The sequence below is a fragment of the Delphinapterus leucas genome, chromosome 6 (assembly GCF_059928025.1).
Source record: "Delphinapterus leucas isolate spDelLeu-1000000601 "Yukka" chromosome 6, BTC_Dleu_Yukka2, whole genome shotgun sequence".
Taxonomy (NCBI): Eukaryota; Metazoa; Chordata; class Mammalia; order Artiodactyla; family Monodontidae; genus Delphinapterus; species Delphinapterus leucas.
The window spans coordinates 18,380,278-18,401,354 of NC_143134.1; the positions used below are offsets into that span (position 1 = coordinate 18,380,278).

Sequence of the window (21,077 nt, forward strand, 5' to 3'; positions counted from 1 at the left end):
CGCTTGTGAAACGAGGGAGGGTCCCTTGTAGCTTAGCAGCAGTGGAGCTGCCCAGGGCCGCACCTAGAGGCCCTCCCTGGGTGGAGGACTTAGAAGGAGGGCCAGCATCAGGGGACTCGCAAACTGGACACAACTGCAGCCCGGAGAAGCGGGGCTGGGAGCCGTCTCTCCGGGAACCCCGGAGGGCAGGGAAGAGAGATGCCGGCAGGGCTGCAGGCTCCCCTCCACCCTTCCCTCCCACTGGCTGGAAGAAAGGCCCACAGGGCCTGGGAACACCCTGAGTGTGTGTGCCTGCGTGTGTGTGTGCATGCGTGACTATATGTGTGGGGCAGACGGCATCTCATTACTTGAAGTCAAAAGCAGAAGCCCCAGCCATCCCTCCTGGGCCAGCGGAAGGACAGGTGGATGGCAACTGGTCAGCTCTGGCCTCCTCTCAGCCCCGAGGTCAGAGGTCTCTGGAGAGAAAAGTCAGGTTGTGAAAATGGGGGATTTGTGTTTGCTGTGCCCGGCAAGGGGGTCTGGCCATTGTCCCTGTTTATTGGAACAGGGTGGGTGCCTCTTTTCCCTTCAGTCAGTGGCCACTGTCCCCCCACTGCCACCTGCCAGGCCCTGTCCCCTTCTCACAGCGGTAGACGCCTGGCTAGGCTCTCTGGGCCTCAGGGTTGAGTTAGCTTCACGCTGGGCCTGGTACCCACCCATCCTCCCCGGGGGGCTTTTATCTTACAAAGAATTCACTTTTTAAAAGCGAATTTTGGGGTTCGATATCCAGAGAGTCAAAGAGCATCAGAACTAAAGGCAACATAAATCAATGGCTGGAACTGAGCAGAAAGTGGAGAGTCATTTGCAAAATCACCGAGTGTATATGTGGGAAAAGAATATTGAGTATTTTACGTAAATAAATACTTTGTGATCTGGCTCCGCAAATGATTTCTTCTTCTTACACAAAGAATGCAAACGTATCATAGAAAACCCAGAAAATCCAGCAAACAAAAAGAAGCACAAATCCCCACAATCCCACCCAGAGTCCTGTAATACACGTCTCACCCAGGGAAACCCAGAACATCTCTGAACATCATCTTTCCCGTCACGTACTTGGGACATGTGTAGATATTACAAAATGGGATCACGTTGTGCACACTTGCGTAAACGGGGCTGGTTCATTTTAAATAGCATACACAGCATTTCCCCATGTTGATGGGACATTCTAGAAATTCCATGGGGTCCTCCCCAAGCCCCAGCGATCCAGCCTCAGGAGGCCATCGGACACCAGGGCCCTCCCCAGTCTAAGGCTGCCCAGACCTTAGTGTCTGGGGAGGCTACCTGCCCCTTGGGCTCCCATGGGGGTGAATCCCTGCTATGGTCCCCTGAACCCAGCCCTTCTGACCATGCCACCTCGGCCAGGTTTGGGAGCAGTTCTGGTCTTAGCTCTGTTGGCTGATGGTCTCTGTACCCCACTTTAAGTCTAGTTTCTCTCCATTTCCAACACAGAGCAGAAGCCCAAGCCTCCCTGATGTGCCCGGGACTCCAGAATCTTGGAAACTCCTCTGCTTGGGTCAAGAGGGTTGGCTTCTCCCAGCCCCACCCAGCATGGCCCTTGGTGTCCCCCAGTGCAGGGCTCCAGCCCCACCAAGACCTATGAAAGGGAGGGGACGGATCCCATGGTCAGAAAGGTCCAAAGGGCCTTGGCCTCCCCAAGCCAAGGAAGTTGAGGAGGGGGAATTTGGGTCCTAAGGATCTGGTGACTGATGCCTGCTGATGAGGGAGTTTCCCAGTGTTCAGGCTAAGGTCACCACTCATTTGTGTCTCCACCTACAGCTTATGTCCTTTCTCTCCCCCCTGCGTCCTCCCTTCCTCTCCTGCTGCTGCAGGACGCGATGGAGAACAAAGCCATGTACCTGCACGCCACCGTGAGCGACCGTGACTCTGGCTCCATCTTTGAGGAGCCCTTTGATGGCAGGAGCCTGTCCAAGCTGAACCTGTGTGAGGACGGTGAGTGCCTCTGGCTCGGTCTTAGGCGCGAGATCAGCCCTGCCCCCACCACCGGATCCTGGCATTGCCCCAGGGTGCTGGTGACCCCCCCACACTCACACACACAATACTGCATAGGTTGAAATGCGTGCTCGGAAGGGTCTTTTCTGTGTGTTTTCTCATTCATGCATCTCAACACACCTGTGTGACCAGCAAGATGAGACACATTTTACAGATGGGCTAGCGGAAACTGAGAAAAGCATTAAGCATCACACAGCTCGTCGGTCATAGAGGGGCCCCAGCACTGAGTCTCCTGACTCCTAGGGCAATCCTTTTGCCTCTTTACCATCCTCTCCTCTGGGTGAGGCTGGGGTCACACAAAAGGCAACTGAACCAAGAAGCCCAGACCCTCTCGGGTGATGAGCCTCCAGTGAGCTTCCTAAAGCGTTTGCAAGGAGGGAACGCACCTCTCCAGATGCTCATCCTCCCCTGGAACTGAGGCCTCAGGTCATGGCACAGGAAGGGGCCCCATCCTAGTGACCCAGACCGCACTGCATCTTTGGGGGCTGGTTATTTGCTAAAACCCTGGAGATTCAACGGATGCAGTTTCCTCTAGAGGAGCTCAGAGCACCTTGCTGACAGCCAACTCCTGTGCATCCAGCACAGAGCTCGATACTTAGTAGGTGCTTAATAAATGCTTATTGCCTGAATGAATACACTCCTCTTTGCAGTGAGTATAGGAGATGAGAGCTTCATCCCCGCTTCACAGATGGGTAGAAGGAAACTCACAGGAGGGTTTTGTAAAAACTTACGGTCAATGAGATGGAAACAGGCTGTCTTAGGGTTCTCCAGAGAAACAGAAGCGAGAACAGAAATGAGATGTCTACACACGAAAAGAGACTGATTATGAGGAATTGACTCACATGGTTATGGAGGCTGAGAAGTCCCACGATCTGCTGTCTGTAGAGTGGAGACCCAGGGAAGCTGGTGGTATAGTTCAGTCCGAGTCAGAAGGCCTGAGAACCAGAGAAGCCAATGGTGTAGATCACAGTCTGAGGGCCGGAGAGGATGAGATGATATGTCCCAGCTCCAGCAGTCAGGCAGGAAGCAAAAAGTGAATTCCCCCACCTTTTGTGCTACTCAGGCCCTCAACTGATTAGATGAGACCCACCCACATTGGGGAGGACAATCTGCTCTACTGATTCCACCAATTTAAAAGCTAATCTCATCTAGAACACCCTCATGGACACCCAGAAATGATGTTTAATCTGGTTACCCTGTGGCCAACCCAGTTGACATATAAAATTAACCATCCCAGATGCCTTTATTCAAACTTTTTCTCAAGCACCATGTTTCATTGTGTTCCACTATGCCAACTGCCTTTGTCTTGAAATTACTCAAAATTAGAAATGACTCCCCCTCATTCAACCCCATCTTTCCTCCCATGAGGTGCTGAGCGTAGGAAGGGAAGTTGGGTGGCTCAGAAAGGCAGGGATTAGGGATTGTCTCAGGAGGGAGAGGAGACAGGAGATTTGGGCCCTTCACCTGCCCTAGTAAACTACCCACCATCAGAGCCCTTCCTCTGAATTCCAGTCCACAACCACATTTTGAGGACCCACAATGTGTCAAGCTATGGGTTAGGTGCCAGAGATGCTCCAGAGAGAAATGAAACCATCCTTGTCCTCCAAGAGCTTCTGATCCCAGTGGGAGGGACTGGCATGGGGACAATTACCCACCATGTAAAGCAGGTAAAAATATGTGTGATTATTAAAGTCAAGCAGGGCGAAGCCTTTCTGGTAAAGGCCTTAAAGACCGAATACAGTTTTGTAAGAGATGAGGTAGCTGGGGAAAGGTATTACCAGCTGAGTTGCACCAGACAGGCCAGTGTTTCTGTTAAGTTAATGACACCTGGGAAGAGAGGAAGGCCCCCAGGGAGCTACCAATGCTCAGCTTTTCCCCATCAGTACATCAGCAAAGTCAAGCTGGCCTTCACATCCTTCATCCACCCTCTCCCCAGTGACCCATCAGTAAAGAGGCCTGATTTGGGAAGAAAGAACTGGGGTACAGCTCAGAGAGGTAATTGCAGGACCACCTGGGCCATCCTGGGGTGCCAGTGGGGAAGGGCATGGCAGGGGGACCCCAGGGGTTGGGAGAGGCCTGGGGAGTGTCATTGGGCCATGGTTCCCCCTTCTCTTGACCTCATCTTACCTCCCCTTTTCTGAACCTGAGATTTTTAAAAAGGCCATTTGGACCAGAAGGACTGAAAAATAACAGTAACCCCAGCCATGGGGAGATCTGGTCAGAGGGCAGTTTTAGAACCAGGCCAGCAAGTGTCCCAGGGGTCACCTGAGCCGCAGCGCCCCGTGAAGCGTGGACAGCAGAGGTCGGAAGATGTAGGCTGGATGCTGACTCTTCCCTCCCCTGTCCCCATCCCGCCCCGGGGCGTGTGACCTGATGGGCACATCCCCTCTTTGGGCCTCAGTGTCTCCATCTCAGTGCTCCACAGGGGCAGAGGGGGTGTCTCTGAGCTCCCATCCAGTCCTAAAATCCTGTGCACAGAAACAGACTTGGATGTTGTATTTGCGGTGTGGTCCTTTTAAAACCTAAGTTGGAGCAAAGCCCAGCAAAGGCTCCCACGTTGAAGGGAATAAAAACCCAGGCACTGACTGTGGCCAAGGAGCCTCTGACCCTCACAGTGGACCTGCTGGCATGCTCTACCCGACGTACGCTGCCCCCAGACCCTCCAGGCGTCCCCCTCACCTCCTTCTGGTCTTTGCTCAAATCTCACCTCTGTGTCAGGGCTTCCCGTCCTCCCCTGCACACACATTTCCCTGTTTCTCTTTTTCCTTTTTCACCGAGTCCTAGTCTCCTCAACATACTATATCATTTTCTTATTTATCATGTTTACCGTTTACTCTCTGTTCCTCATGGGAAGAGCATAGGCTGGACCAGGACAGGCATCTCTGTTTTGTTCATCAGTGTCTCCCAGCCTGGGGCACAGCAGGTGCTCCCAAGTATCAATATTTGTTGAATGACTGAATGAACAAACTAATGGCTGAGCAAACACAGGGGTCCTTGAAATCTAAAGGTGGCGCAACAAATAAATTCTAAACCTGATTTCCACATCGTCTGGGTCTCCTCCACACTTCATTCCTGGACGCCAGACATGGGGCCGGGGGTGGAGGGGCAGCCGTGAAGACCCCGGAAAGACTGGAGTGTTGAGATGAAATCACCACCTAAAGGCTCCTTGGTTTCTGGTTTGATTTTTTCCCCCTTCCCTCTCATTTCTAAGAGGAAAATGGTGAGCTCCGACTTGGGGAAATTCAAGCCAGATTTGACCTGTTTCCCCGGCACTTTGCTGCTTTGATTCTCATCTCTGCAGAGTAACAGGAGAGGGAGGAAGGAGTGGGGCTGGTAGGGGCGGAGGGAGGTTGATGGGAAAGCAGAGGTGGACAGAGGTGGGGACCCTGCCAGCCCCATCCTCCACACTCCGGGCCTTGAGTAAATGAAAGCAGTGTCATCTGCTAGGCCTTGTAGGGGCTCCAAGTCCCTCCCAGGATTTTCCCCTTGAAAGCAGGGAGATGGGAGGCGAGGGGGTGCCTCCTCTCGGCCCTGGGGATCTTGGGATCAGGGGGGAGCAAAGTTGCAAAACTTCAGTCTAGATATTGAGGTATGACTCAGGCGTCAACGCAGGTGGGACTTTAAAGACAGGGTGTAAACGCGGCATTATTTACACGTCCCTGCCCCCTCCCCTCCTCTGCTCTGTCGTCTTCTCTTCCCCTCCTACCTGCTGCCATCCCTTCCCTTCTGTTCATGCACCAGGCGACAAGGAAGCTGAGGGGCTATTAGGCACCCGCCATGACAGGCCACGTTGCCCCTCTCCCGCATGGTGCCACGCACATCCTTCCAGGCTCTCTCCGTCGCACCCCTGCTCCATGGTGACACCTTCGGGACCTCTCCATCCTCTGCACCCCTTGGCCGGGCCACCTCTCAGGACCCCGCCGCCTCCTTCCTGTGTCTGAGCCCCGCTGTGGATGGGAAGACGCCCAGGCAGGGCCCTCCTCACCTGCCGGTCTCCAGCGGGGCAGAGCATGGGCTCCACCTGTGTGGCTGGGATTTGTGGGTGGGCTCGTGACAGAACGCGACCTCCAAGGTCTTCCAGCCAAGCCCCCGCTGACCTCAGGGCCCACCAACACCTCCCTTGGAGCAAAAACCCAAACAGGGGCTGTCTGGGCCTACGACCCCACCTCACCCCGCCTCCTCTGTGCCTCCCTCCCTCTGCCCCTCCCCCTCCCTTCCCTGGTCCTGCCTTTCTCTTCCCCAGACAGCTGAAGCCTCTCCAATCTGGCGCCCAAAGGCAGAGGGCTGGGCGTGGGTGGTGTTCAGCCGGGCCTGGCTCCTCCACGGCCCTCTCCAAGGGCCAGAGAGAGGTGTTAGTGTCAGAAAAATATTGCAGTCACGCTCACCCCGTGGCCTCAGGCCCTCCACCGCGCTCCCAGCATCATCCATCGGCCGCAAATGGGAGGCTCGCAGAGGTAATGAGTTACACATGCTCCTGGCCGCGCCCAACGCCTGCAAGCCAGCCCGCTTGCTGAGTTTAGGGCCTGAGCTCCCCATTCCTGCGTCCCTGCCCCATAAAATTAAATTATTCTCCTAAGGGAGTCCCCACATCTCCTTTCTCATCCATCACCTCTCCCTGGTTCATCTGACGTAGCTGAGGGCCGCCGGGCAGCTGCCCAAGGGTGGGAGTGGAGTTCCTGGGAGGGTCTGGCTGGGGCCTCACAGAGGGTCAGGCCCTCTACAGGTTGGAGAATCCGGCACTGGAGCAGGAGAATAGCAGAGATGTTAACTCACGCGGTGCCATGGTGCACTCAGCTCCCCCAGCTCACGGGGGGCTGGGGGCCAGGGAGGATCCTGGATCTCTTGGGCCCCAGGGACTGTCCCTCCACAAGAGGGGGGACAGCCCAGGGAGGTGCCAAGATGTTGAACTTTGGCAGGTCTGGGCTCGGCGCGGGGTGTCTTCTGTCGCCCCTGCTTTCCCACCCGCTGCCACTCGCCACTCTCTGCCTCGTGGGGAGCCGCCCTGGCAGGACGGGGAGGATGGAAGATGGGAGGTTGCCTGTTTATCCTCAGCTCCTGCCCTATGGGGTCACCTTGGGCCACTGTGTCCTTCCACCCGAGGTCACAGCCCCTTGTAAGCCACCCTCTCCACTCGGGCTTTCTCCTTCTAGGCTCCAGTAACTGCTCCCCTCCTGGGCTTTGTAACCGAGGTGGTTACAGTTCAAGGACACCACTCTGTCCCTTGTGGGCATCTTACACCCTGGCCACACCTTTGCATATGTTCCCTTTATTAAATTCTATGACATTTCCTGATTTAAGTGGGCCATCTGTTTCACTGGGGCCCTGACCCTCTCATCCTCAATGTTCCCATCTGCAAAGTGGAAATAATGTTATTCAACTCACAGGACCCGTGGGGGAATCACGTGATATAACCCGAGTAGAGCACCTTGGACACAGTGCACCCTTGATACACACTTATTTCACCCCCCTGCCCTTTGGGGAGTCCTCTGCACATGTTGGGGAAATGGAGAAGGACAGGGGGAGACAGAGAGGTCAGGGACAGCTACTGCCACCCAGGGTCTCCCAGGAAGCACCCACGCCACTTCTCAGAGACCCCTGGCCTGGACAGTGTTTTTTTTTTTTTAATTTATTATTTAATTAATTAATTTTTGGCTGCATTAGGTCTTCATTGCTGCGTGCGGGCTTCCTCTAGTTGCAGTGAGCAGGGGCTACTCTTCATTGTGGTGCGTGGGCTTCTCATTGCAGTGGCTTCTCTTGTTGCGGAGCGCCGGCTCCAGGCGCACAGGCTTCAGTAGTTGTGGCACACGGGCTTCAGTAGTTGTGCACACAGGCTTCAGTAGTTGTGGCTCGCGGGCTCTAGAGCGCAGGCTCAGTACTTGTGGCGCCCGGGCTTAGTTGCTCCACAGCATGTGGGATCTTCCCGAACCAAGGCTCGAGGTGTTCGTGTCCCCTGCATTGGCAGGCGGATTCCTAACCACTGTGCCACCAGGGAAGCCCCTGGACAGTGTTTTAAGTCTGGTTCCTCCTTCTGCTAAAGAAGGCAGAGTTTTGGTTAGTGGGCTTCCTCGTGAAGACTAGATACTAGAGGAAACCAAGCAAGCTCTTTTAGTCCTAATCCCCAAAGAGTACAGTAGGATCTGTAAGAAATATTCTGGGTCCCGAGGGCACCTGGCTCCGTGGCAGGTGTGAGTCTGTCCACCCCCGTACCCCTATCAGAGACAGTAGGTCCCTGAGGTTGGCTACCAGAAGAGTCAAGGGGTGCATTTCATTGTTCCTGGTGGAGGATGGCATTCAGTGCAGCCTACACACAGCCTCACTCGCCCCGGGCACCTGAGTCCACACAAGGAACTGGGACCTCCTTCATCCGAAGAGGACAGGGTTTTACGGTGCTGCTGGTGAGTGCAGAAATAAAAGGTCTTGGTTCCTGCCCTCAAGGGGCTTAAAGTCCCCAGAAGACACAGACCCCGCATTATAATGTGATTCATTTTCAAATGGAAGTGCAGTTTAGAGGGGAGAGTTTCGGCAGTCTGCCTTGGGAAGGAAGGAAGTTCTCCTGCAAAGTCAGGAGCATGGAGGCGTGTCCTTCCCTTCCCAGCCATGCTCCACTCTGTGGATGCAGTGCAATTGCGGAGGTAGGTTTAACCAGGGTCAGAGTGCTGCTCAGTGAGTGAGAGGAAGCCAGACAGGGACGAGAGAGGGGAGTCTGTGGGAGAGAGTGGATAACGTAAATCATGGAATGCAAGTCGGACAAGAAGGGAAGGCTGGATGGGAGACGGGAAGGGTGGTGGAAAGACGGTGGGGTCCGTGGTTAGTAGGTCCTGGTGAGGTCAGGGAATGCCGGGTTGGCGTTCTGGACGGAGGGCACCAGGAAAACCTGAGAGGTAGCTCTCACCTGGGACGCGTGAAATTGGGATTAAGAAAGGGCCTTGATGATTGGTAGAGCCAATCAAAATGTCATGTGAGCCACATGTGCAATTTTCAACCTTCTAGTAGCCACACAAAAAGGTAGAGACACAGATGAACCAAATTTAAATACGGGAATGTATTTGATTTAATCCAGTATTTCCAAAATAGTATCAATTCGCTATGTAATCACTGTGAAAGTGATGGAAATACTTATACATTTTTACTCGGGCTGAGCCTTCAAAATCCGGTGTGTACTTTGCATTCCGAGCCCATCTCATTTTTGCCCACCTTTCGAGTGCATCAGGGAGGACGTGCCATTAGGAGAGGGAAGGTAAGGAACAGTCGGAACTGGAGATTGAGAGAGAGCGACAGTGAGCGCAGACATGGGGAGGGTAGCACGTGTCCCTTAGCGCGAGGAGAGGCGTACAGTCGTGTGATGTGAGAGCTGGGATTTTTTTTTCTTTTCTTTGCGGTACGCGGGCATCTCACTGTTGCGGCCCCTCGCGTTGCGGAGCACAGGCTCCGGACGCGCAGGCTCAGCGGCCATGGCTCACGGGCCCAGCCGCTCCGCGGCATGTGGGATCTTCCCGGACCGGGGCACGAACCCGCGTTCCCTGCATCGGCAGGCGGACTCTCAACTACTGCACCACCAGGGAAGCCCGAGAGCTGGGAGTTTTATGGAGAAGAGAGAGACGGTTCTGGAAGTAACGAGGAGCAAATAAAACCACCTACCGCACCCTTAGGTCAGTTGCATGAATGTGGGAGAGAGAAATCCATACTTGAGAAGAAAAGGGAAGCAGGGTTCAGTTAGAAGAAGAAAGAACAGGAAATGTTCGAGCAGAGGTTGGGGAAATCAGGGTTTTTTGGTTGGCTGGCTGGGACATCTTGGGCCACAGTGAGAAGGTTTCAGCAGATGGGGAGGGAGATGTCAAAGGAGAAGAAACAAGGCTGTCTGGGGATTATGGTGGTTGATGGGGAGCCCTGGGGCTTCTGTGGGGCTGATAGAAGTCAGGATCGAGGACTCAGTGAGGTTGGGGTGCTGGTCTCAGGGAAGAGCTGCTGGCAAGACTGAGTGTTGGTGATAGGGGTCTTGCCAGGAGCACACAGCCCTAGGGCACCAGTGCCCCCTTCCCAACCGTGGTGTGCGGGCCAGGGGAGGGGGGCCTTGTCCTGGAGCGCCAGGAGCTCTGGAGATCATTTTGGCTCTTGTGGAGACAAGGAGATCTGGGGAGGCCAAGGGAGGTGGTGGGAAGGGGGCAGGGATCCTGTAGCAGTGATGATACAATGTGATACATACAAGCTATCATGATACAATGGTTCCCCTTGATGGAGCAGCAGGCTGTGCTCAGGGCTTCAATACATTGTCTCCAAAGCACAGGGAGCTCAGCTTGGTGCTCTGTGATGACCTAGATGGGTGGGATGGTGGGGGGCAGGGATGGGAGGGAGGTCCAAGAGGGAGGGGATATATGTATACATATAGCTGATTCACTTCTGTGGTACAGCAGAAACTAACACAACATTGTAAAGCAACTATACTCCAATAAAAAAATAATTAAGGTAAATTAAAAAAACACCTCAGGGGCTTCCCTGGTGGCGCAGTGGTTGAGAGTCTGCCTGCCGATGCAGGGGACACAGGTTCGTGCCCCGGTCGGGGAAGATCCCACATGCCGCGGAGCGGCTGGGCCCGTGAGCCATGGCCACTGAGCCTGCACGTCCGGAGCCTGTGCTCCGCAACGGGAGAGGCCACGACAGTGAGAGGCCCGCATACCGCAAAAAAAAACAAAACAAAACAAAAAAAACCCACCTCAGGGCATATTATTATTCCCAGTTTGTCAATGAGAAGGTAATATCTTAGGTGACGCAAATTGCCCAAGGTCACCCATGTAGTCAGAGGCAGAGCCTGGATTCAAATCCACATCTGCCTGGTCCTTAAACCCCGCCCCTCAGCGTAGCTCATCCTGTTCACTGCGGTTCCAGGACTCGGAGACCCTGGACTTTCAAGAGCTAGGCTGCTGGTGCTGAGGGGCTGAGCGTGGATTCTTGGAGTTTCAGGTTTCAGAGGTGGAGACATCCTGGGCAATGACAAAGCTAGGACGGGGCCGTGGGAATAAATGGCTCTGTTGCAGGAGAGAGATGGAATGAATTATTCTAAGAGGAAATAGATATAAACCCAAATAGGTTTGGACAGGAGCACAAGGACAGGGTCTTAAAGGGCTTCAGAGGGAAGCCTGGGACACTATCCTCTACAGACATTAGGTCAGAGAAATGCCCCTCTCTCCCCAGCATCCTCCCCCTTCCCCCCACCATCTCCTGTGGCTTCTGGGCTGGAGTCTAAACTGCATATGCAGAGTTCAGCAGTAGGTTTCAGAAGATATAAACACGGCCATGAAGAGGGAGCCCAGCAGGGTAGGGCTGGCCAGGACCCTGCCCTGCAGACGCAGTTGCTGGTTAACCTAAGGCCCAGCCACAGAGCCGATGGGGGCCCGTGATGGTTCTAGCCTTCCGCACAGTGTCCTGAAGCCCACCTGTTCCCTGGTACCTTCCTATTTCCTGCTATCTGGCTTGAGATTGAGTTCAAGTCAAGACAACCCAAGATGTTCATAGCGGGCAGAAGAAGCCACGTGTTTAGGAAGTCCTGTTAAGAGAGGGGGCTGCAGGGAGGGGCTGGCTGCTGGCCTCCTCTCCTGACACTCCGTGTGGGTGAGTTTCTCCAATTGATGGAGGAGGGACTGGGAAGATAGAGCGTACCAGAGACCCGAAGGCGGCAGATGGCAGCAATCAGGTTGGGAGGGGCAGATTGAAAAGGATTAAGAGGACAGGGGAGACTGGGACAAGTGTCCTGTCTGAAGCTCGCAGGAACCGTTTGGTTTATGGCGCTTGGCTCTCCCTGCGTGTTGATTCATAGAGCACTGCTCACTCTTGACAGTGTCTCTGTCTGAAAATGACCTCATCGTTTGTGCACGGGTAACAGTGAGCTTGATCTTGTCCCTTTGCCTGGCAAGTTCTATCTGGGCATCTTGGTTCTCTGGTCCCATTCTGACCTCAGTATATCATGTAGGAATTCCTTTCTTCCCTCTGGAGCTATGATGATCTCCCAAACCTGACCTAAGGGCATCTATTAAAATGTAAATATGACATGTTAAGTATTCTAACCATTTCCAGTGTGTCCAGGGGGAGCTGCCTTTCACATGTAGGTTTATGGGGATTGGGGGTGGGGGTGGTCCCTGGATGCTGACAGGCTGAAGGTGAAAAGGGCATTGTCTTGCCAGCAGGTGGAAGTAAGAAAAGCCTGCCTACCTGGGGACGCCCAGGGCAGCCCCAGGACCCTCAGCTTGTTGGGTGTGTCCTTTCCCTGCCCTCTGAGGAAGGCCCTCCTGGTAAAGTGTTCTGTTTGTGACCAGGAATATAAAAATGGTTGTTTCAGCTACTCTATTTCTAGGTAAGTTTTCAAAGCTCCAAAGTTCTTTGTATCTAGTTTAGGTCCTAGGTTCTAGGAGATCATGAACCTCTCTTGGAGGGGCAAAACTCCATCACCAAAGGAAACAGCACAACTCCTGGATACAAGGGTGAACTGAGTGGTGGAGAGGAGGATGTTTCCTATCCCAAGGCTCCAAGATGTCAAAGCATCAAATACAGAAACTAGAATACATGGTTATTACAAAAGCCTAAACAATGGCTTGGAAGGCCCAGTAAATTTGCGTTCAGTTTATTAGTCTCACTTATCTACAAACAGCCAACGGATGTTAATTGAGTATCTGCTATATGCCAGGACCTGTGGGATCCAGAGATGAATCACAGACCCTGTTCTCTGGGAGCTGACCCTCGACAAATGTGTATTTTTATTCATTGACTGATGGGTGCAATTCCGTTCTCATTATTATCTATCCCATTATTGGCCATGATTTCCCAATGAAGCTCTCTATACCTGACAACTGTTGGTTCTAGGCCTTAGCAGGTGACAGAGGTTCAGTGGGTCTGAGGGCCATCATCTTTGCTCAGATCTGCTGAACTCCCACCTGTGGCCCATCCTGCACTGCTTCCTGTGCAGAGGCCAGAGCTGGGGGCTTCTGAGCCTGGAGGCTTCAGGGACAGTCCCAGCTCCCTCCCGTACAGATGGCATGGGCTGAGACTTTAGCCTTCCTGTGTTCAAAACCAAACAGCCAGGTGGCCCTTCCAACTCAATTGGTGGTGGGATTTGGGGGAGTGAGACGGGGGTGGGGCGGAGGGTATTAAACCTATCCATTCCTGCCCCGAGGATAAACCAATTCATCAAACCAAGGTGGACCAGGGCATGGGTGGGAGGTTGCTCTAGCAGCCTGGAAAGAGTAATGATTTAAACATGGAAATAGCTGAGCCCTGGCCTCCACATTGCTAATACATTATCAGATGATTTATTTCCTCTGACAAGGCGCCAGGAGAGGAACTGGGAATCTTTCTGAAAGGGATCCAGAGCCACTCAATTGGAGGAGGGTCTTTGGCCCCTATTTAGGCCGAACCGTGAGCCCACTGTTGTTTTGAGTCTCCCTGCATTGAGACAGCATTTCTTTCGATCCATGCACTGCCCATGTTGGGTAAGAGTATGGGCATCTTCCCCCAGCCCCAGAACCTGCTTCTTCTTCCTGGGACTCCCTGGCCTCTCCCGTCCTCCTGGGTTGCAGTGAGCAGCCAGCTCACCTTGACTGCCCTCTATCCCCTCCCACCTGGCTTTCTCTCTTCATCCCTCAGCCCCAGCTGCAAAATTGTATGCACACAAGCCAGGGTCCCTTCCCACTGCTGATAAATAAGCACACAAGCCCCTGATTGTTCTCAAGAATTTTTATGCAGAGTAACTTGAGAAATAGATAGGGAGGGAAAAAATAACAAGTATTGCAGGGAAGTTACAAAATATCTCTGGAAGTACTTGGAGAAACTGTCCTAGGTCATCATAACATCTAAATGGAATCAGCTCCACCATCCCTCCCTCTCCTTTCCTTAGAAATGGGATCCCATCGGATCACGCAGAGGACTGTAGTCCCCTTTGTCTGGCGCCCTCACTGGGCTGTCTGCCTTGAAGACTCAGGTGTGTGGTCCAACAGGGCAGAGGTGATTGGTGCTCACCCCACCCCGGCTGGTGGTTTGGGACCCTCCTAGACTCAGGTCAGATGAAACTGCTCTGTAATGTCCCTGCCTCACACCCTCCTCTTCCCTTTATTGAGGAAAAGCAAACAGAGGTCTCCGTGAAAGCCAGAAAGGGGTGGCAGCTTCGAAGACAGAGGTCATTTGGGGCTGCCTATTACAATGATCAATGTGAGTGGTGAGTAACCGGAGTGCGGGTGAGGAAGTCAACCTTGGGAGGGTTTAACAAGACCCCTGGATGCGATGAGCGCCAAGGTCCCTCCCAGCCATAAGACCTTACCTCCGCCTGCTGTGTATGAGCTATGGGACCAAAGAGGGCAACAACAAGCACAAAAAAATGGCTGAGTGCTTGTTGTTGGTAAAACTCAATTAGGTGACAATTGAATGATTTCATCCTGTTTTATTTTTATTTGTTTTTAATGTTGTTTAGACCCAGGTTCTTTGGAAAGAAGTAAATACCCACTTTTATCAGATGCGATTTGTGAGTATTTTTTCAAATGGAAGGAAAATAAATTCAGACAGATGACTCCCCAAATGCCTTAAGATTATGGTTAAGAAATTGAAAGCTCAGTTTTGCAAAGAAAGGCTAAATTGATGCAAGGGCTAACTCAGAATGCTTTCTCATGTCTCCCAGCCAGTATGTGCCAGAGGCAGGCTTTGAATCTCTCTGCACAGAGCCCCCAAACCATGCTTGTCCCCCTGTGAGAGTGTCAGGGACCCTCACCTGCCTAATATAGTACAGGGAAACAAAGACCCAGAGGTTCTGATGCTCCCACTAACATTGGGGGACCATCTCATGACTCATCCTTAGCTCAGCTGTCTGGGACCAAGTGGTTTTCAGATAAACTTTCCTTTTCTGTTCGTTAATCCTTGCTCCCAAGCCCTTCACCACCCTCAGGAAGCAGTATTTTAGCGAAAGCTCTTTAGGGGGCACTCTTGTTCCCATGATTAAAAGGAACCCGTCACAATTTTAACCTCTGGGAATAATACAATAGTTTGAGGCACCTCTTTTTGTGTGTGTCCTATTAAAGAGAACTCAAAGTTCAAAAACAATTAAACGAAGCTCTGATAATAGAAGGACCTTAATTGATTTTCCAAAAATGTGTCTTCACATTGTTTTGATGTGACAAATGCCTTACTCCAGAACTGGGTACCTCGATGTCATAGATGCATGATTTCATCATTGAATCAGAACAAGAACGTCCAAGGTTGTGGCTTAGGCCTCTGGATGTCATCAACAGCACCACACGTGATGATGCTGCTCAGCTAGGATTAAGTTCAGTTCCAATGAATTGCTCGCACAGTTCACCTATGTGGGCACTAAGTGTCTATTCCAGGTCATGGGTGAATAAGGAAAGCCAAGATTTTGTTTATTTTTTCAGACCAAAATTTTGCTCAAAAATTTGTTTTTCAGCCAACAAAAATGTGTCAACTATTTGCATACAACTGTAAGAACCAGTCTTTGCACCAAAAATAAATGACTTACACATGTCTTTTGTTCTTTTTATAAATTTATTTAATTTTTGGCTGCGTTGGGTTTTTGTTGCTGTGCGCGGGCTTTCTCTAGTTGTGGCGAGCAGGGGCTGCTCTTGGTTAAGGTGCATGGCTTCTCACTGAGGTGGTTTCTCTTGTTGCGGAGCATGGGCTCTAGGTGCGCGGGCTTCAGTAGTTGTGGCATGTGGACTCAGTAGTTGTGGCGCCCGGGCTTAGTTGCTCCGCGGCATGTGGGATCTTCCCGGACCAGGGCTCGAACCCATGTCCCCTGCATTGGCAGGCAGATTCTTAACCCCTTCGCCACCAGGGAAGCCCCACATATCTTTGTTCTTGCAAAGAACCTTGTTGCAGTTCTGCTGTGTGCTGGTTGATGGGTAGGGAAATGGGTGAGTCTCAGAGGACCTTTAGACAAGCAGGGCAGGGAGAGACAGAAATCGACAATTGTGAATAATGAGGTTAGTATCAGAGATGAGGGCAAGGTTCTGACGTGGTTATTTCAATGGCACTTAATCCTTAACATTTTACCTTCTAGATTATTCTTAATCTTGACCATCTAAAAAGTTTGGTTTTGCTTCTCTATAAGTGAATTCTTCTATGGAGAGCATCAACTTTTTCTCCACAACTTGCATTGAACTGTGATTTAATTACTTTTACTAAAGTCAGTGATTCTCAGAATATGACTATATACGACAGTGGTATTCAAGGTGACATATGGGTGTGAATTTGTTATTTTAATAGTTAGATATTTATTTTAAAGGAATAAGTACCATTTATTTATTCCATTAATAATAATGGAATAGGAAGATACTAATTTTCCACTTATGAGGATGATATAAAATTTCCTTCTTATATAAATTTAAGTTAAAAAAAAAAGTGGAGTGAGAAAGAAAATAATAGCCCAGGGGTACTCAGCTACAGGAAAGTTGTGAAGCTACATGTAGATGGGTGTTTAGCGGTGGGGAAACCACCCATCGGGCTGCTTCTAGCCATTCATCACCAAGCACGGTTCCACACAACATCTCCCAGCCTGGCCTTCGGAACCCAGTCTGCAAGCCTGTATTTTTTTAGTTCCTATTTGCCCTTTTAGAGTCACTGTCTTCTCCAAGCCTCTTGAGCCTCCTTCTCTTGGCTTCCTGATCGTCTGAGATGTCACCCGCCTTTCTGGAGGCCACTGCAAGATGAAAACCCTTTCTCTTGATTCTCCCAGATCTTGGAAGAGTTTTTGTTTTGTTTTTTTGGTACCATTCTCTCCCTCGATCTGGTTTTGTGTGTGAGCATGTCTGCAAGCAACGACTATGTTTAATAACTAACAGCTTGGCCTGGTAATTTCCTCAAAACAGTTCTCACACGGAGGAAGAAAGTGTTCTTCTTCAAGTCACAGTTTTCAAATTTCTAATAGCTATAAATCAGACGCTAAAGCTGGAGAGAAAGATAACGGATTTCAGCCCATCTACAAAAGCCTGTCCTTCAAAGCCCTGCTGAGTTGCTGCCACTTCAAGGCAGACCCTGAGATGACCTGCAACACAGAAGGACTCACTGCCTCTGCAGTGCCATGCTTTGTTTGTGCCATATCGCCCCTCTACACCTGCTTCATTCACACTTGTGTGATAGTTATCAGTTTATATGTCTTCTTCCCCTCGGGTGTGAGCATCTGAAAGGCAGTGATTGTATCTTCATCTCTCATTCAACAGATATTTTCTGAGTGCCTGCTGTGTGCCAGGCACTGGTTTAGGAACTGGAAAGTTGGACGTGAATGACACTGACAAAATCTCTCCCTCACACAGCTTGTTATCTTTGTATTTCCCAATGTCTACCATAGTGTATTAGTTATCTACTGCTGCGTAACAAATGACCCCAAACCTTAGCAGCTTAAAACAACAAAATTTGTTATCTCACTCCGTTTCTGAGGAAGCCATGGGTGTGCGAGGAAATCCAAGATTTTGTTTATTTTTTCAGATCCAAAATTCTGCTCAGAAAATATGTGTATACATATAGTCCAATCTGGCAGAAATCTGGGAGCAGCTTAGATGGGTTGTTCTGGCTCAGGGTCTCTCATGAGACTGCTGTCAAGATCTCAGCCAGGGTGTAGTCATCTGAAGGCTTGATTTGGCTGGAGGACCTGCTTCCAGGCTCACTCACGTGGCTGTTGGCTGAAGGCCTCTGTTCCTTACCGTGTAGATTCTCCATAGTGTATTCATGACATAGTGGCTGGCTTCCCCCCATATGAATATTTCAAGAAAGAGAAAGAGTAAGCAAGAAGGAAGCTGCAGTGTCTTTTGTCTCATCTCAGAAGTGACCCACCATCACTTCTGCCATATTCTACTGGTCACACAAGCCAATCCTGGTACAATGCAGAAGGAGACTATACAAGGGGATGGGATCATCTGGGGCCATCTTGAAGGCTGGCTACCACAGTAGGGCTACCACAGTAGGACAGTGGGTGTTCAATAAAATCTGTTAGAGTTTTTACCCCAACAATCCATAAGTTAAAACCTTTACTGAGACTTCCCTGGTGGTCCAGTGGTTAAGAACCTGCCCTCCACTGCAGGGGACGTGGGTTCGATTCCTGGTTGGGGAACTAAGATCCCACATGCCTCGGGGCAACTGGGCCCGTGCGCTCTAGAGCCCACGCCACAACTAGAGAGGAGCCTGAGTGCTGCAACAAAGATCCCTCAACTAAGACACAGTGTAGCCAAATAAATAAATAAATATTTTTTAAAAAAACCTTTACTTTTTAAAAATAGACTAACTTTTAGAGCAGTTTTAGGTTTACAACAAAATTAAGTGGAAATTACAGAGAGTTTCCATGTACCCCCTGCCCCACACGTGCACAGCTTCCCTTATAATCAACATCCCCCGCCAGGGAGGTGCATTTGTTACAACTGATGAACCTACACTGACACGTCATTATCGTGCAAAGTCCATAGTTTACGTTAGGGTTCACTCTTGGTGCTGAGCATTGTACGGGCTTAGACAAATGTATAATGACATGTATCCATCATTACAGTATCATACAGAGGAGTTTTACTGCCCTGAAAGTCCTCCGTGCTCCACCTGTTCATCCCTCCCCACTCCCAACCCCTGGCAACCACTGATCTTATTACTGTCCCCATAGTTTTGCCTTTTCCAGAATGTCATAAATCTGGAATCATACAGTAAGTAGCTTTTTCAGATTGGTGTCTTTTACTTGCTAATCGGCACTTAAGCTTCCTCCGCGTCTTTTCATGGCTTGATGGCTCATTTCTTTTACTTTTTTAAAAAAATAAACGAGCATACGGTTTTTACTGATTGCATTGTTTTGGAGTGTTTTCAGCCCTCCACCAAGCTTAAATAATTTGAATGATCTACTCAGCTAACATGCTGCTGCTATGTTATATTAAAAAGTCAATAAACGTGTTTTGGGCAGATTTAGCAACTTGTCTTTCCCCTAAATTGTCTTCTTTCCCTCACAATCATATTCTCTAGCCATCTTGCCAGAAACATTCAATGAAGTTCCGCTTGTGGAACGGAAGATCACTGAATGTTTCTGCAAAATCTCTATTTGAAACCCTTTTTATGTTCTATCTAGAATGGATTTTGTGTAATGCGCAAGGTAATTGAGTCTTGCTAAGGGGACTGAGCTCTCTCAGAGGAAGGTCTATGTTGTGTGTGTAAGTTGATGAAGGGACATGTCACCAGGGGTGCTTGCTATTAGACAGAAGCCTCAGGTGGAGGAGAAGGGAACTACTCTTTTTTGATGGGGAAAAAATAGAACTATATCATTGCAGTTCGCCCCACTCTTACAATGAGCTGGCAATACACGTGCAAGCAACAGGGCAAAATGCACGTTAGCAGTCTTCTTGGCTGTGTGATTTTCCTCCCCCATTCTGCCAAATATTGAAAGTTAGTACAGACTTGACAATAAAGGGATGATGTTCTAATTAGTGGGAGTAAAGGAAAAGTAGCCCTTGCTCTTGTGACTGATTGTTTTAGGAAAATGTTTTCATTCCTAGAGGAAGGAAGCAGTCCTGATTGCTTTGTTTTCCTCCCCAAGCTGAAAAATTTCAAACTGAATGACAATTAGCACTAATCTAGCACTTTATAAATCGTTCAGTAGCCTTACTAGTCAACCCGTGAATGTGTGTTGTTTGCACTTAATCCTTTCCTGTATTAATGTTCAGCTTACTAAACAGACTGCCTCGAGCTCAGGCAAAGTGTTAATATAACGTCTTGTGTCTCAATAAAAAAGTTATGTGCAAAAAATTATATCAACATCTTTTTGAGAGAAAGATTTCTTTTTGTAATGAACAAGAAATACAACATTGCAGTGAAACTGGAACAGTTAACAGCATATGGTTGAACTTAATTAAACCTTCAAGGGAAATAAGAAGAGGGTCAAACAAAGGCAACAAATGAAGAAGCCCAAGATGGACTGGGGATAAACACAAGGACAATAGCATTTCAACCTGGGTGTCTTCTGACCCCTCCCAGTAGCTAGGCTGCCATTATTCTCATCATTATGTCAAGAAAAGCAGGGATGAGGAGAGCTGGAACAACCACCGCAATAAAGATACTAATATTTGTATAATACACTATGCTATGCCTACCGCTTTGACTCTCAAGGGAAAAAAACTGTTCTCTAAGAGTTGCAACCCGCCAGCCAGCGGCTCTCATGAGGAAAAAAAAAAAAAAAAAAAAAGGCAAAATGCTACAAGAAGCTTGCGTATTTAGGAGCAAAACAGGTTACAGATCCTACTGTGTGGAAAGAGATAGAAAATTCTGAAAAAGAAGATTTAGGGTGAGTTGGAAAGATGTGCAGGTCTTTGTGGAAAATCAGGTTAAGTCTAGAAAATTTGCTAACATTTAAGTGTTGATGAGGACGGTAACTGAATTCGTATTTCTCGACAACTTGTTCCAAATCGTACCCGATGTTTTACGGAAATATTATGTAATAGTCCTACTTAGCTGTTTTAGCAACAGCATTTTCAATAAAATGGAGTAAATGCGTGGGAAAATGTTCCTCACTGAACAATACCTCTGGAGAGCCAGGGCACCAGCGTGGTCACCGCCACTTCCCTTGTGGTCACCAAACCTCCTGAAGGCCGTGCAGGTGGCAGTGTTACCTGAGAGGTGATAAGGAGCCCCCGAAGCACCTCAAAGGTTTTCTGGCTCTCAATTATTTCACCATCTGCTGTCAGCCTTTTCCGGTCCCCACTCATGCCTCTATGCGCGATGTTCTCCAGTTGGCAATACTCTCCCTTGCAGGGGGTGGAGAATGTGCATAATAGGGACATGTGTACTTTGAAAAAAAAAATGCCCTCCATAGATTCTTTTTTAAAAAATTAATCAATTAATTAATTTTTTGGCTGTGTTGGGTCTTCATTGCTGTGCGTGGGCTTTCTCTAGTTGCGGCAAGCGGAGGTTACTCTTTGTTGAGGTGCGCGGCCTTCTCATTGCGGTGGCTTCTCTTGCTGTGGAGCATGGACTGTAGGCTCATGCGGGCTCAGTAGTTGTGGCGCACGGGCTTCGTTGCT

The 21,077-nt window shown here is 50.0% G+C and overlaps 1 protein-coding gene across 1 annotated transcript in view; it reads left to right on the plus strand.

Annotated features, from left to right (window-relative positions):
• Positions 1 to 21,077, plus strand: part of SCARA5 (scavenger receptor class A member 5) — a 119,276-nt gene that overhangs the window by 2,327 nt on the left and 95,872 nt on the right. The window contains exon 2 of the mRNA XM_022594982.2: positions 1,869 to 1,989. Coding sequence (XP_022450690.1) covers positions 1,875 to 1,989 — 115 coding nt within the window. The 5' untranslated portion in view covers positions 1,869 to 1,874. The remainder of the gene's footprint in view (positions 1 to 1,868; positions 1,990 to 21,077) is intronic.